Below are 13,367 nucleotides of genomic sequence, written 5' to 3' on the forward strand. Positions count from 1 at the left end.
ACCTTCCTCAGATTTATCAGGATCCATGAGAACATCCATATGCTCTCTTTATTTGCATAAGACAAACAGGTATGATGAAGTTATATTCATATAACACACCTGTCCATAGTTAACTGAATCTTGTTTTATTTAACCAATTTTCTGGATGCACACAACACTTGGAAGCATAATCTAACTGCAAAATGAGATATTGTACAACATATTCAAAATTATTGGATAGATTGTGATTCAGTGTATTATGCAAATATAGTTAGTCCAAAATATGTAGTGTAGTCATTTTCAAGTCTATCCTCCATCTGGAGCATACAAGGTTTATTATTGGACAGCCAGCATAACTATGGATTATGTCACTTTCAGATTATCTGAAATTAGAGGAGAAAGTTATTTAAAGATAGCTCTCTTTTCTATTCTATTCTATTATGGTCTATGCAAGGTAGATAACATGATATCTCTGATACTAATGAACCCATAGTGTGCACTAAGCTTGGTACACCTCACCTGCTTTTAAAAATATATTAGAAAACATCAACAATGGAGAAATAGCATACTATACACAAAGAATTAATCTCTAGGTAAAGTTAAAATCTTTCTTGTTAAACTCTACTGTGACTTCATGCATTCATACATTCTTATAATTTTCTTGTCAACAATACAGGATATTTGGCTCTTTCCATTCTTAAAAATTTCCTCACATATATACCTGCATGTCCAGTCCCCTATTTAAACATTAAGTAGCATGGCTAAAGATCTACTTAATCTAAAATTCAAGTGAAGTTTCTAGATTGTGCCACCTACCTGACCATCAGTCTTTTTTATTTTCAAGAATACATCTAAGCCACCACATAGATCTAAAAAAAAAATTCTAAAAAAGAAAAAATGGGAAATGGGTGGTGGAGGTGGTGAGCATCGTCATCACTTTGTTTTCTACTAGTAAACTGATGTTTTATAATTAGCCATCGCCACTATGGTAGTCATTCTGTAAAAAAAACATGGCTCTCTATGGCAGTCATTTTGTGAGAGGGTTCATGTTTTAAATTTTCCAAATGTAGCCACTGTTCTAAAGATTGCTTTCCCAAACATGACCAAAAACATTTATTTGGAAAACTTGCCTAATATCGACAAAATATAGTCCTTGAATATATTCCTCATCTGCATTAGTAAAATTCTACTTAATTCCTTGTAGTTAAGTGCCTAAAAAAGAATTACTGAACTCTCTCTGTAGCCCTATATCTTAATCAAGGACAACAGATACCAGTAACTGTCTAGATCTGGTGCCGATGTACAGTAAGAAATGAAGATACCAAATGATTAATTCTCTAGTAACACTGATAGAAAATACTCATAATTCTCAGGCCATGAATGTACTGCTATGCTGCTGTTCAAACATCTAAACAAAATGTGGAAAAGCTTGTGCTCAACCAGACAGTAAATCAAAAACCACAAGAGAGGAGTCCATGACCTTCTAGACACTGCTGAATTATATCTCAAAACTGGCATTGACCAGAAGTGAGGAATGAGGAGAGCTATAACTCAGTAATTGCCAGTTTTGCCACTCTTGAAAGGATGAGATGCTTTGATTTTTAGAGAAAGAAAGCTTAAAGCTCCTAGACAACTTCTGATATTTCCCAATATTACTTTTCTGAATGAAGTAGTTTTCATTTTAACCAAGGCACTTCTTATATTCGCAGATATCAGAAAAGGATTTGATTAAACACATGAAGCAATGATAGTTTGATAGCTTTTTGAGAATTTACTAAAATCTGCAATCTCTTATTTCATTCCAATCTCAGCTCTGCACAGCATATAGGACCCTCATACAGAACTGAAGTTCCCTTGATATTTCTTTCTTTCTCAGTCCCTTAACATTTTATCATTAATTTACATGTTAAAACCTTTGTTCTTTGAAATGCCACAGACTTGCATAAAATTGTGCAAAGTTCTCATGCAACATCAGAATTAGCACCCCAAAGAAGTGCTAGACTACTGATAACTAATGCAAGGCATATTTTTGAATTACAGCTCCTTTGATTCCCCCTTGGAAGAGGAAAAGGCGTGCCGTTAACCAATCCAAATAAACTTGCTTTCCTGATGCAAAGCATGTGTACATCTGGCTTCCTTATACCACTTGGCACTAGAAATCAAAGGACTGCAAAATAATGTTCCTCCAAAAATACTCAGTATATTTCCTGAGTGGTCAATGTGTCAACAAACTTTGGGAAAATTATGGATCTTTTATTTTTACGCCAAGATACTGAGGTTAGGATTACCTTGCCGAACACCTCTTAACTTTTAATTGAAAGATTACTGGTATATGAGGAATAATCTTTTATTACAGCTTCCTTAGATTTTCAAGATTCACTGTAGACTTATATGCTTCCTTTTGTACAGAAGCTCCAGAGAACATGGATACTGCTCCTATTTTCCCCCACACCACAACTCCAAGAGATATGAGTTGAGAATGCCTAATCCAAAACCATCCAGGGAACTTCCACGGCTGAAGGTGAACTAAAACCTAGGTTTCCTTATTCTAGACCAAAAACTTAATCCCTGTTTCGCACTCTAATTAGATTTTTACTCCGCCTTTCCGTTAAGATGTCCCAGGATGGCTTCTCTGGCGTAGTGGTCCTATGACATATCCAGCTTTCGCCGCATATTTCAACTATATTTGCATCACCTGATTGCACCACCTAGCTCACAGTTCCCTAGGGGAGCAAATTCCTACCCTTAGTGCTTTTGCGATAACCTATCTCGCGCATTTATAATGAACTCCGGGCTGTTTGGCTGGCGAGAGAAGACGCAACGCTTCCCCTCCTCCGCTCAGCGGACTGTAAACATTTCCGTCTCCGAACGCTCCCACTTTCCGCGCGGAGGAAAGAGCCCGCCCGCTATTCCAACACCTCCCTCCCGCGCTGACGCAGAGAACAAAACAATCAGCGGGGCCTAGAGCCCCGCCCCTCTCTAACTTTCTGCGCGGGGAGAATTGGAGATAGCGGCTTCCTTTTGCACGGCGCCGGCCAATCACGAGGCGGCGTGTCATTTCTCACCCAATCGGGAGAGGTGCTTTGGCGTCCGCCAGACGGAACCCCAGTTTCTGTGAGGTAGCCGCTTGCCTTCGCCTTCATTGGTTGATGCTGGTCACGCCCTCCCCCCGTGTGTGGAGGCGGAGGGGACGGCCGCTCATCGTCTGTGTCTCCCGATCTGTTTACTCCTCGCGCTCGGCTCCCCAGCGGCGGCTGAGTGGGTGGCGGCGGCGGCGGCTGCAGCAGCTGAGCCGGCGGCGCCGATCGGCAGCTGGGTCACCCCTCCCTTCCCCGCAACATCTGCCGCCTTCGCCCTTCCGACGCAGAGAGAGCGAGCGAGAGTTGCCCGGGCAGAGCCATGAAGACGGAGATTTCCACGGCCGCGGGCTTCATCACCCGCCTCCTCAGGACCCCCGGCGGCATCGGCGACGAGGAGCTGCGTTGCTTCAGCGAGTCCCTCCAGGAGGCACTCCGAGGTGAGGCGGCGGCGAGAAACGCCTGTCCCCGTCCCCGTCCCCCCCCACCACCACACACTTTCCGTCTCTTGCCTCAGTGCCGCCGCCGGGACGAGCGAGACGGAGCCCGGCGCCCCTCAGCCGCTGGCACCGCTGTGCTGAGCCCCAAAAGGACGTCCGTCCAGTCCCGTTCGCGGCGCAACGGAAACCTCTCGAGGCGCCTCTAACCGGGGACCCAATTCCCCGTTTCCCGCCACCTCCTGTCCCCTTTCGCGGCCCTCGCCCTGGAGCTACTTCGGGTCCCCTCCGCGCTCGACACCCCCCCCCCCCCAAGCCCTCCTATCGTTAGCGGGACACTCCTCGATGTCGGACTTTAGCCAAACGGCTTTTTCTGATCGACGGGATCGGTCCTTGCAACCCTCCGTCCCATCCCTGTTTGCCGTCCCTTGCCAGGCGATGTGTGTGTGGGGGGGGGGGGGGTTTGATGATCTGGTTCGGCTAATTCCGGAGTGCCCCAGGGCCGGCTGTGCAAGGCTGTAACTCTTCTCTCGGTTTTTTTTTTTTTTCTTTCCTTTGTTCCTCTTTGCAGATCATTATAAGCACCACTGGTTCCCCTTGATGCCCTCCAAAGGCTCTGGGTACCGCTGCATTAGGATCAATCACAAGATGGACCCCTTGATAGGCAAGGCAGCAGGCATGATTGGACTAAGCCGCGAGAGACTCTTCCAGCTCCTGCCCAGCGAACTAACTCTCTGGGTAGACCCGTTTGAAGTGTCCTATCGTATAGGAGAAGATGGGTCTATCTGCGCCCTCTACGAAGGCCCTAAACCAGCCATGAAGAATGCCAAAGCTCTGGAGAGCAGAAGCAGCTGTAAAGAGGAGTGGAGAATTGGCAGAGCCAGCCCTTCCAAGAACTACAACATGATGACAGTTTCCAGTTAAAAAAAAAAAAAAAACATTCCCTGTACAATGATGTATGTATGTATCCCACTTTGATAATGATGTTAGATGATGTAATTGATATGTTGATTTTCACCCCATAGTCATTAAAGTTGTAGTACTACTGCCAAACTCTTTGTTTTGTGGCCAAGGGCTAATGTATAAAAAAAAAAAACAGTTCTTTTACATGTTTTCTGAATTGTATACTGTAAATGAAATTGTACAGTCAATGCAATTATTTTACAGATTTATATTTTGGAAAAAAAATCCTTGGCTATTTGTAATAAAAATGAAATTAATTTCATTTATTTTTTATTTTTATAATGCCTTTTACTTTGCAATAGCATTCCTACATCATCATTGCACTTCTTGAGCAATAACATGGGGGTGGACATAAGAAAGAAAAGAGAGAGGGAGATGTGGTTGGGCATTATACACTTTAATAGGAGGGATTTTTAAAACTTAACCAATAATTTGGCTGCACAAACTATTGTATTTGGGGATGTAAATATTGCTGTGCAAAACAAGTATACTATGATTAAATATCCAGAATACTTTTTTAAAGTTCCCCCAAAGTTTTCAAGCATGGAATTTTGAGTATTGTAGAAATTTGCTGAATGGTTTATTCTTGCCACTTTGGTCAAAAATCTATTAAACGTTTTAATGTTTTAATATATCCAATATATATTAAATTTAACAATTATTCAAGTCTTCAAAATATAATTGTGAATGCTTTCTTGGGATTAAACTGTCTAAGTTTGTTCCTTTTCAAACCTAATGACACTCAGCACCTTACATGAATGGAATTTCATGTCAATTAAAAGTATTCTCAAAGCAATTGTGATTTCAGTTCAAATAGGTCAATTTGATAACACATTTTAATCCAGTATTTAAATCTATTTACCTACTCTCTGTGATATTCAAAAATGTTTGCTGCTGATCTACTCAAAATTAAATTTAAAAAGAATCTCACATTCAGTGTTTTAGAATCCCAAAAGCTATTTAAAAACCTCTCCTAAGGCCTTTGTCATATCAGGTAGAGTTTGGTTTTGTATGTAATGAATACGAGCATTGTAGGTTGTTAAACTCTCTAAGCTATCTTAATATGTCACATTACCAAGGCAAAAGGTGCAGTTAAGGAACAAGTCTGGACAGATTCAAAGTGACACGTAGAATGAATTGAAAGAGTGGAATCTTAATTGTTTTCTAATTCAGTAAATACAAACTCTGTTGAAAATGGAGATCTCTAATAAAAACAGTTTAATAAACTGCATAACATTTTAAAATATATCATGAATATATTAAAATCACTTTAACTTAAAGGTACATTGAGATTTTTTTTCCTCATTCAATTGTGACCAATTCTCAGAGAGTGCCTGGACAAGTCTCTGCAGTTTGCTTGGTGATTTGTTTTCAGAAGTAGTTTGCCATTTTCGCTTTCCTAGGGCTGAGAGAAAGCCCAAGGTCACCCAGTTGGCTTTGTTTGTAGCCAATTGTCTTAGAACCACCACACCAAACTGGTTCTCACTGAGGTTATTGTCTGCCTTTGAAAACAGCTGTTTAATTTACAGGGAATGAGCTTGTTTCTTTTTTTCTTTTTTGTTAATGCAAATCAGTAGTATTTTGTATTACAAATCCTGGTAAGTTCATGAAATTTAAGAAAGTTAAGTTTTTGAATGCCACTCAAGCAGTGTCAGTATCATCACTCTGTCACAGAGATATACCCCCTCAAGGATCATCTCACCCTTCATATCCAAAAGGACAGCCATGATTGCTATAATTGAATCTTATCAATCTATGTTATATACTGTATATACATCAAGCATAAATCATATTTTCATAAATGAAAATATATTCCCCTGAATTCTGTAGTAGAAACCCAGAACAACATAAAAACCCAGAATTAAAACTCCAGAGAAAGGATTATATATATTGCTTTTCTGTAATGTAAACCAAGTGGGTGGAGATAAATTATCAGCGTTATATATTTGTGCTTAGAAGAATATTGTTTTTTTCTTTCCTCTTCCTTCCCTCCCACCGTGTATATTGTTCCAAAACTGGAAGTTTACAGAACATGTATTAGCTACTAAAATCATTTAAACATTCACAAAGATAAAAAATTATATCAAGAACATTTGTTTTAATGTATTGGTGTTTGTTCATAGTATGCCAGTAACATGCATGCCAAAGTGTTCTAAATAAATCACTGAAATACTTCTGAAAACTAGCCTGCCAAGGGGTTAGCAGTATTAATTTGCTTGCCATGGAGAAAAAGAATCCCTATTTTCTGATGTCAAACTTTGACTGATGTCAAAATTCAGCCTAGCATTTTCTTAGCAGTCTACTTGGGGGAAAATGGCTTTCTGCAACTCCATTGATTTCTCTCGCTAGTCAGCTTGGTTTTCCTGCTAGCGATGGAGGACACTTGGAACAGTTCATATAGTGGAATGCAGCTCCTAGTCACCCATAAGCTACCAGGTGTGATGTTTAATATAAGTGTATAGAGATGTTATATGTCACTTACATATCAGTATAAATATATAGTAGGGATTTTTAGTCTTGATTTTTTTTTTTTTTGCTAACTTTAGTCATAAAGGTTATTTTTACTTGGTTTCTAACATATAATTTCTTAGCCACAGTATATTATTATTCATACTAATACATAATTCTTCATATTTCAAATGCTATTTGATCCCTTAGATATGTAATACAGGACTGGAACTTATCTGTCCTGTGTCTTGTTTGCTGACCTACCTCTCAGTAGTCCCTCTTGACCTATGACATCTATTTCTGAACAAACTGGGCTGTAGAAATGTCTGTTACCAATTTCACGGTGCAAAAATTATTCTGCTACTATAATTTCACATGTAATGGCGCTAAAATGGTTATTTGGAAACACAGATTTAAATAATGCATTATTACTAAAATGTAATTTAGAAAGGGTATTCAATAAGAGACACACATCACATTAAGTCTGCTCATAATCATGCTTACTGTACACCTGATGCATGTAGAATGATGAACATTGTGTGAAAAAGGAAATGCTACTGTACATTGGAGCCCAAACTGTTCTAAATATGTTGCTTGGGGTCTTGTCTGTCTTGTTCCACCTGTCCCAGATGTCAGAGTAAGCAAGAAAAAAAAATATAAAAGGCTATATTCTATAGTGTAAAATACACATTTAAAATAGGATATCATTTTAATTTTAATAGGCCCCTTGAAAGTATGAGAAAAAGAAGAAATCTCCACACATAATAGGCAGTAGCCAGTGATGCAATGTTAAGTCCAAAGGAGAAAAAAGGTGTACCTGGAAGCAAAATGTTTTCATAAAAAAACATACTTGATTATTTTATATTCTTCCACATCAGTTAAATCCAGGTGTACTTGAACAATAACAAGTTAACAATAACAATATAAACATTATTTATATCAAAGCTATAATTAAAAATGCCATTTACAAACAATAAAATTAGTCATTTAGCAAATTTACTAAAAATCACCATATAGGGGGTGTGCGGGGAGGATTGACATGTCAAGAGCTTTATGTGAGGTATGAATGACCCTTCCTCGACAAGGAGATAGGTACAGCAGGGCCCCCAAGAAGGGGCAAGTTCAACCCTGGCAAGTTTAGGATGTGTGGACTTCAACTCCCAGAATTCGCCAGCTGGAATCCATCAGTAAGATGGGACCCAAAGAGGAGCTGTTGAGAGAACGCCTGAGACAGCAGCAGGCATGGGAGGAACTTCAGGCAAAGGAAGTGCCATGGGAAGACAAGACCCTGGATTAGATGATTATTGATAGATAGTTGAGATGATTGACATTGGGAAATCCTGCCAGTAGCTGGACTAAATGAGAGACCTGAGGTATTGCTCATATTAGCAGAAGAACAGGCACTAAGCACTGAAACACCATAGAAGAAGGGGGTCTATCACACTGGATTGGTAGACTAGTATGCCGAGAGGCCTCAGAGGAGTCCAACGCATAATGGAATGGTGTAAAATGCAGGCCGGAACAGCATATACTGAATGGTACCAAGTATATGCTGGCATTATGTACAGAAAGAGATTCCATGGAAAGTTGTAGAGAATAACTTTCTTGCTAAGATCTTGGGAAAGTTTCTTGCTAAGATCTTGTGGGACTTCCAGGCAGGCAGGCAGATACTGGCCAATGAACCAGACATCACGATAGTAGACAAGGACCAGAAGACAACAGTGATGATAGATATAATGGTGCTAAATGACAGCAACATCAGGAAGGAATATGAAAAACTGAAGAATACTGAAGGAGGAACTAGAGACGATATGGAAATGTCAAAATGGTCCCAATGGTGGTAGGAGCACTCAGGACTGTGATTTCTAAACTGGAAGAGTGGCTCTAACAATCCCAGGAACAACATCAGAGTTCTCCGTCCAGACAAATACAGTGCTGGGAACAACTAAGACAGGGGTCCCCAATCCCTGGGCGGTGGTCCACCATGTGGTGTATTCGGAATTGGGCTGCATGACTGGCTGGAGCATATGTGTGCATGCGCACAACACAACTTCCATGAGTGGCGGACACTTGTGCATGCTGACCCGCGCTTGCATGGCCAAGTTCCCCCCTGCCCCCTAGCTGGGCCGCCAAGCTGCAAAGGCTGGGGACCGCTGAACTAAGACATTGCACAGAACCTTCCAGCTCCAAAACCTTCTATAGAGGACTGGAAATTGAGGAAGACACACACACACACACACACACACACACACACACACACACACACACACATACACACAGAGGTATATGTCTGCATTGTTCTTCTTGTGAAAATTAATGACTGACAAATGTTCCTCTTTCCCATATTGTTGCTCTATGAAATAATAGCTGAAAATTACCTGAGACCTCTATCTCCATTCATTCCCAGTTTGAACAGTAATCTGTGATACCTCATTACTAATGATTTTTTTTTCTGAAGTATGAAGGAAAGCTTGTATTTCTGTGTCATCTTTAGACTCCATGGTCCACTATAGTTGGAGGTTTAATTGTTTGGAATATAGATCAGAACTTTTCCTGTGATGATATCAGGAGACAGCCCAATTGGGTCTGAATTAATAATAAAATTATTATATAGAGAGCTATTCCTTCCGTTATATCTTCAATTTTCCCTCCATTGCGGTTTCATCTATGAGGGAGAGGAGTGGTTTAAAAACGTAATAAATAAATAAATTATAATTAGCTATCATATAAAGTTTGTCTCTAGTGTGTTCTATTTAATATTATGTTGTCACTGAGGGTGAGTTCTGTTTGTTGGCCTGAAAAAGAACTTAAATGTGTACTCAGTAAATATTCAGCCAATGTTTTCATTAGCCTTACCCAATTTGGCATTCCCCAGATGTCTTAGGACTGCATAAATAGGAATTCTGGGAGATGCTATATCAAAACAAGTGCAGAGTTTCATCTATAGAAAGCGTAGTTAAAAGAATCCTTAAATACAAGAACTGAGGACTTTTTTAGCAAATCGCATTTTGAGGCAATTCTTCAAATGTACATGAAGATAAAAACTTAAGAGTCTTGCTGGATCTGATTTGTATAGCATTTCAAATAAATGACTGCAAAACTGAATTACAAAAAGTTGGTCAATCACTGAGTAGCACATATTACATGTTTCTGTGCCTCCTTTTTTGCCATCTAGTGTTCAACCATTTTTTTGTACCCCAACAGCCACATCTCATTATAATTCATATATTTTTAAATTTATATTATTTATGTTGTCACTTCACATCACATCAGAAAGTTTGTAGATATATAAGCATGTTAATGGAAAGCCAATTCTGCAGTATATTGCCAGGGGGAGGGTGGGATAAAATTAAATAATCCATTTGAGAATTAAGAGAAAAAAATACCTCAAACGCTTAAAAGTGTCTTTTTTTGAAGGGCCAGTACTGGTCTTTCAAAAGATAAGACTTTGTAAATGTTTACATCTGACTCATTTAAAGGAAGCATGTAAGTGGTACTGTACTGCCTTGGCAGCGTGTGGAAATTTCCCTTATATGAAGCTTCCTCTGAGGTTCTCTCGCAACTTGTTGGCATCAGTGAAAAGAACATTTAGAATAGATTTTTGTTATTGGTCTTTTTGTCTATTCCGCCCTCTTTGTTCCATCACATTCTATTACTTGGATATTTTCCTGATGTTAAGCTTACTACACAGGAGAATTTTGAGTCTGCAGTGCTGATTTGGACAGGAGGGCTCAGTTTTTGTCTAACGCTCATTTACTATTGAGTTATGTAAAGCAGTGGCCCCAAACCTTTTGGGCACCAGAGACCAGTTCCATGGAGAGAGGTTTTCCGTGGACCAGAGGGGGCATGGTTTCATGTGCTGCCTGTATCCTGTGGATGGGGCTTCACTTGATTGCGCGGACCATTTGCTGACATGCCGCGGATCAGTGTCAGTCCATGGACCGGGGGTTGGGGACCCTTGATGTAGAGGCTGAAATTAAGAAAGAATGTCTCTCTTAACTTTCAAAAAGTTCTTCACCCAGTTCCCCTAGTTTCTTTGTTGATTTGTGGCATATTCTTTAACTAATCATGTACATCCATAATTGTGAGGAATGATACTACTGGTAGTCATTTTCCAATATCTCTAGAAAATAAGAGGTGGGGGGAGTCTGTGTTAATGAGAAAAGTGCCATTGGCTTCAGTCATTTCTCACTGAAAGTAACTTTGTATTTACTGAATAAAAAACAGAGACATATAGTGAATCATATTTTGTTTATTCCTTTTTCTTTAACCGAAAGGAAAAAAAAATCTGGAAGCGAGAAGGGAGAAAAATGTTTCTGGCATATGCCCCATCTGCAGTAAACAAGTGCAGTATTAAGAGTCAGGAAGTTTTGGCAAACTAAATACTTAGTTTATGCCAAGTGCGTAAGAACTCATTTGCCCTGGGGCGGGGGGTGAGCATTTGCCAGTGCTTGCTTCGTTTAACATATCTGGGAAACACACCTGGAGAAAAACTGAAAAGTTAAAAAGCTAGTTTTATGAGTTTCAATTACTTCTAAGCTACTTTAATTCTTAGCAGATCAACATAACTTTTCATAATTAATCCTTCTGTTAAAGGAATGGCTAGAATTTCCTTCCTTCCTTCCTTCCTTCCTTCCTTCCTTCCTTCCTTCCTTCCTTCCTTCCTTCCTTCCTTCCTTCCTTCCTTCTGCATAAACCACATAATCTTCCCTGAAATTTAAAAAAAGTATTCTGGATCACATCCTTAAAACAGTACACCTATAGTGACATTATGGTCGCAGTTCTAATGCAGCTGTAAGAAGAATCCATCTATCTTGCAAGCCTGAAGTGAAGTACTAAACTAAAGATTTAAGCTAAAGAATTAAATATTTGACTCTCACAATACAACTCTACTAAAACAGATTTCTCTAGGGAGAAATAGAATCGGCACAACAGGAAGAAACAAATGGATTTAAGAATTTCTTAAATTTTAATTATTGATGCATATTTGCATATTGCTTCAACTGTATCAGAAATTACAATAATGTTTCTATTTGCTCTGTTAAGTTTTGTCCTCTGTTTTTGGACTTTCTAGAACATTTTAGGGGGCCACTTAGGAGACTTCTATTAATTGTTAAATAGTTTGTAATAAAAAAGATTTTTTTTAAAATTAATGTGTTATATTTGATTAAACAATAACAAAACCAACTAAAGATATGAATTGAAATTATTGGGACTAAGTGATTAAATTTGATATGTAAATTAACATGCAAAAATATTCTTTGGGGATGTTAAGATCTCATAGCCCTCATTGCTTTATGTTCAATGCCTCTACCACTATTTTTCCACAGATTGGTAAAATGGAAGGATAGAGGGAAAAAAGTACTATAAAAAGAGAGAAGGGGAAGGGTGGGGAAGAGGGGCTAGAGAATCTCAGTGTGAATGCTTTGGACAACTACAGTAGTTCTTGGTGAATTTTCTTCCTCTTGTGTTTGATTTTATGGCAATTTTTCCCTCCTGTGCAACTGAATGGTTGAAAATCTCCCAGAAGCCTCCATTTTTAGTTTTGGGGTCTCAACAAACATTCAGAAAATAATCTGAGGCTCCTTCCAAAGAGACTGATGTGGAAACTCCCATTTGGTATCTCTATAACATATATTAAAAAAAAATGAAAGAAAGAGCAAGATAAAGTTGCATCTAACCTAAAAATTCAAATATAACAAGAGTATAAACTGAGTCATTATTGTTAGGAAAGGCAGAACCTAATTTTGGAGATATATATGTGCAACAAAATTATTGTGACTAAATAAGGTTGGCAGAATTTTCTGCATTACTTGCAAATTTCAGCAACATTAGTATAGTTCAAAGCCTCTTGCGATTTGCATCTTTCTGGGGTTTTTTCTCTGTTTTTAATTCAGTGTATCTCTTCATGGACTCATGAAATATTACTGAAAACAGCATGGAGCCCACTTACTATATATTCCACAGCTGTTATGTTGAACGATTGTTCTGTTGAATAGGACTCGTCCCACTTTGTGCTTTGCTAGTCTAGATCTATTTGAAGAACTTTATCTACACTTCGGTAGCCCAGTGATCTTAATAAAAGTGCTTATATAAGTGACACCTTTATTTCATTTGATTTATTTCTATTTTAGGGTTACAGTATCTGAAAAATGGTGATATTCATCCTTATGTCAACAAATTTCCACTCACAACAGAACTTTCCGGACCATCTCTGCAAACTCCTGCAGTCTCAAATCTGGTCTGAAGTGTTCTCCAACACTTAAATATCACAATTTATCTTCTCAGAAGAATGAAACAGAAGATTTATTTTTCTTTAGTTTCACAAGCAAGAAACAATCATGAAAGGTTTAGGTTATATTACATCTTATTTGCATGTATTGCTCCATTTTTGCATAAAGATGGAATTACTATTTTCATTTATTTAGCTTAGGTGTCAAGCGATATTGAGAATGAGGAACAG

At 38.9% G+C, this 13,367-nt stretch overlaps 1 protein-coding gene across 1 annotated transcript; it reads left to right on the forward strand.

Moving 5' to 3' along the window:
* Window positions 1-3,137: 3,137 nt before the first annotated feature.
* LOC117678037 (protein BTG1-like) lies at window positions 3,138-4,722 on the forward strand. The gene is made up of 2 exons (XM_034438710.3): window positions 3,138-3,496; window positions 4,065-4,722. The coding sequence occupies exons 1-2, from the start codon at window positions 3,379-3,381 to the stop codon at window positions 4,415-4,417; spliced, it is 471 nt and encodes a 156-aa protein (XP_034294601.1). The 5' UTR covers window positions 3,138-3,378; the 3' UTR covers window positions 4,418-4,722.
* The last annotated feature ends 8,645 nt before the right edge of the window (window positions 4,723-13,367 follow it).

Source organism: Pantherophis guttatus, chromosome 2 (genome assembly GCF_059756535.1).
Source record: "Pantherophis guttatus breed Tessera chromosome 2, ASM5975653v1, whole genome shotgun sequence".
Taxonomy (NCBI): Eukaryota; Metazoa; Chordata; class Lepidosauria; order Squamata; family Colubridae; genus Pantherophis; species Pantherophis guttatus.

What these genes read in the sequence shown, in the direction of transcription:
- LOC117678037 (XM_034438710.3), top strand. Translation starts at nt 3,379, where the DNA reads ATGAAGACGGAGATTTCCACGGCCGCGGGCTTCATCACCCGCCTCCTC. An exon ending in CCTCCAGGAGGCACTCCGAG is followed by an intron (nt 3,497 to 4,064) that starts GTGAGGCGGCGG and finishes TCCTCTTTGCAG; the next exon opens with ATCATTATAAGCACCACTGG.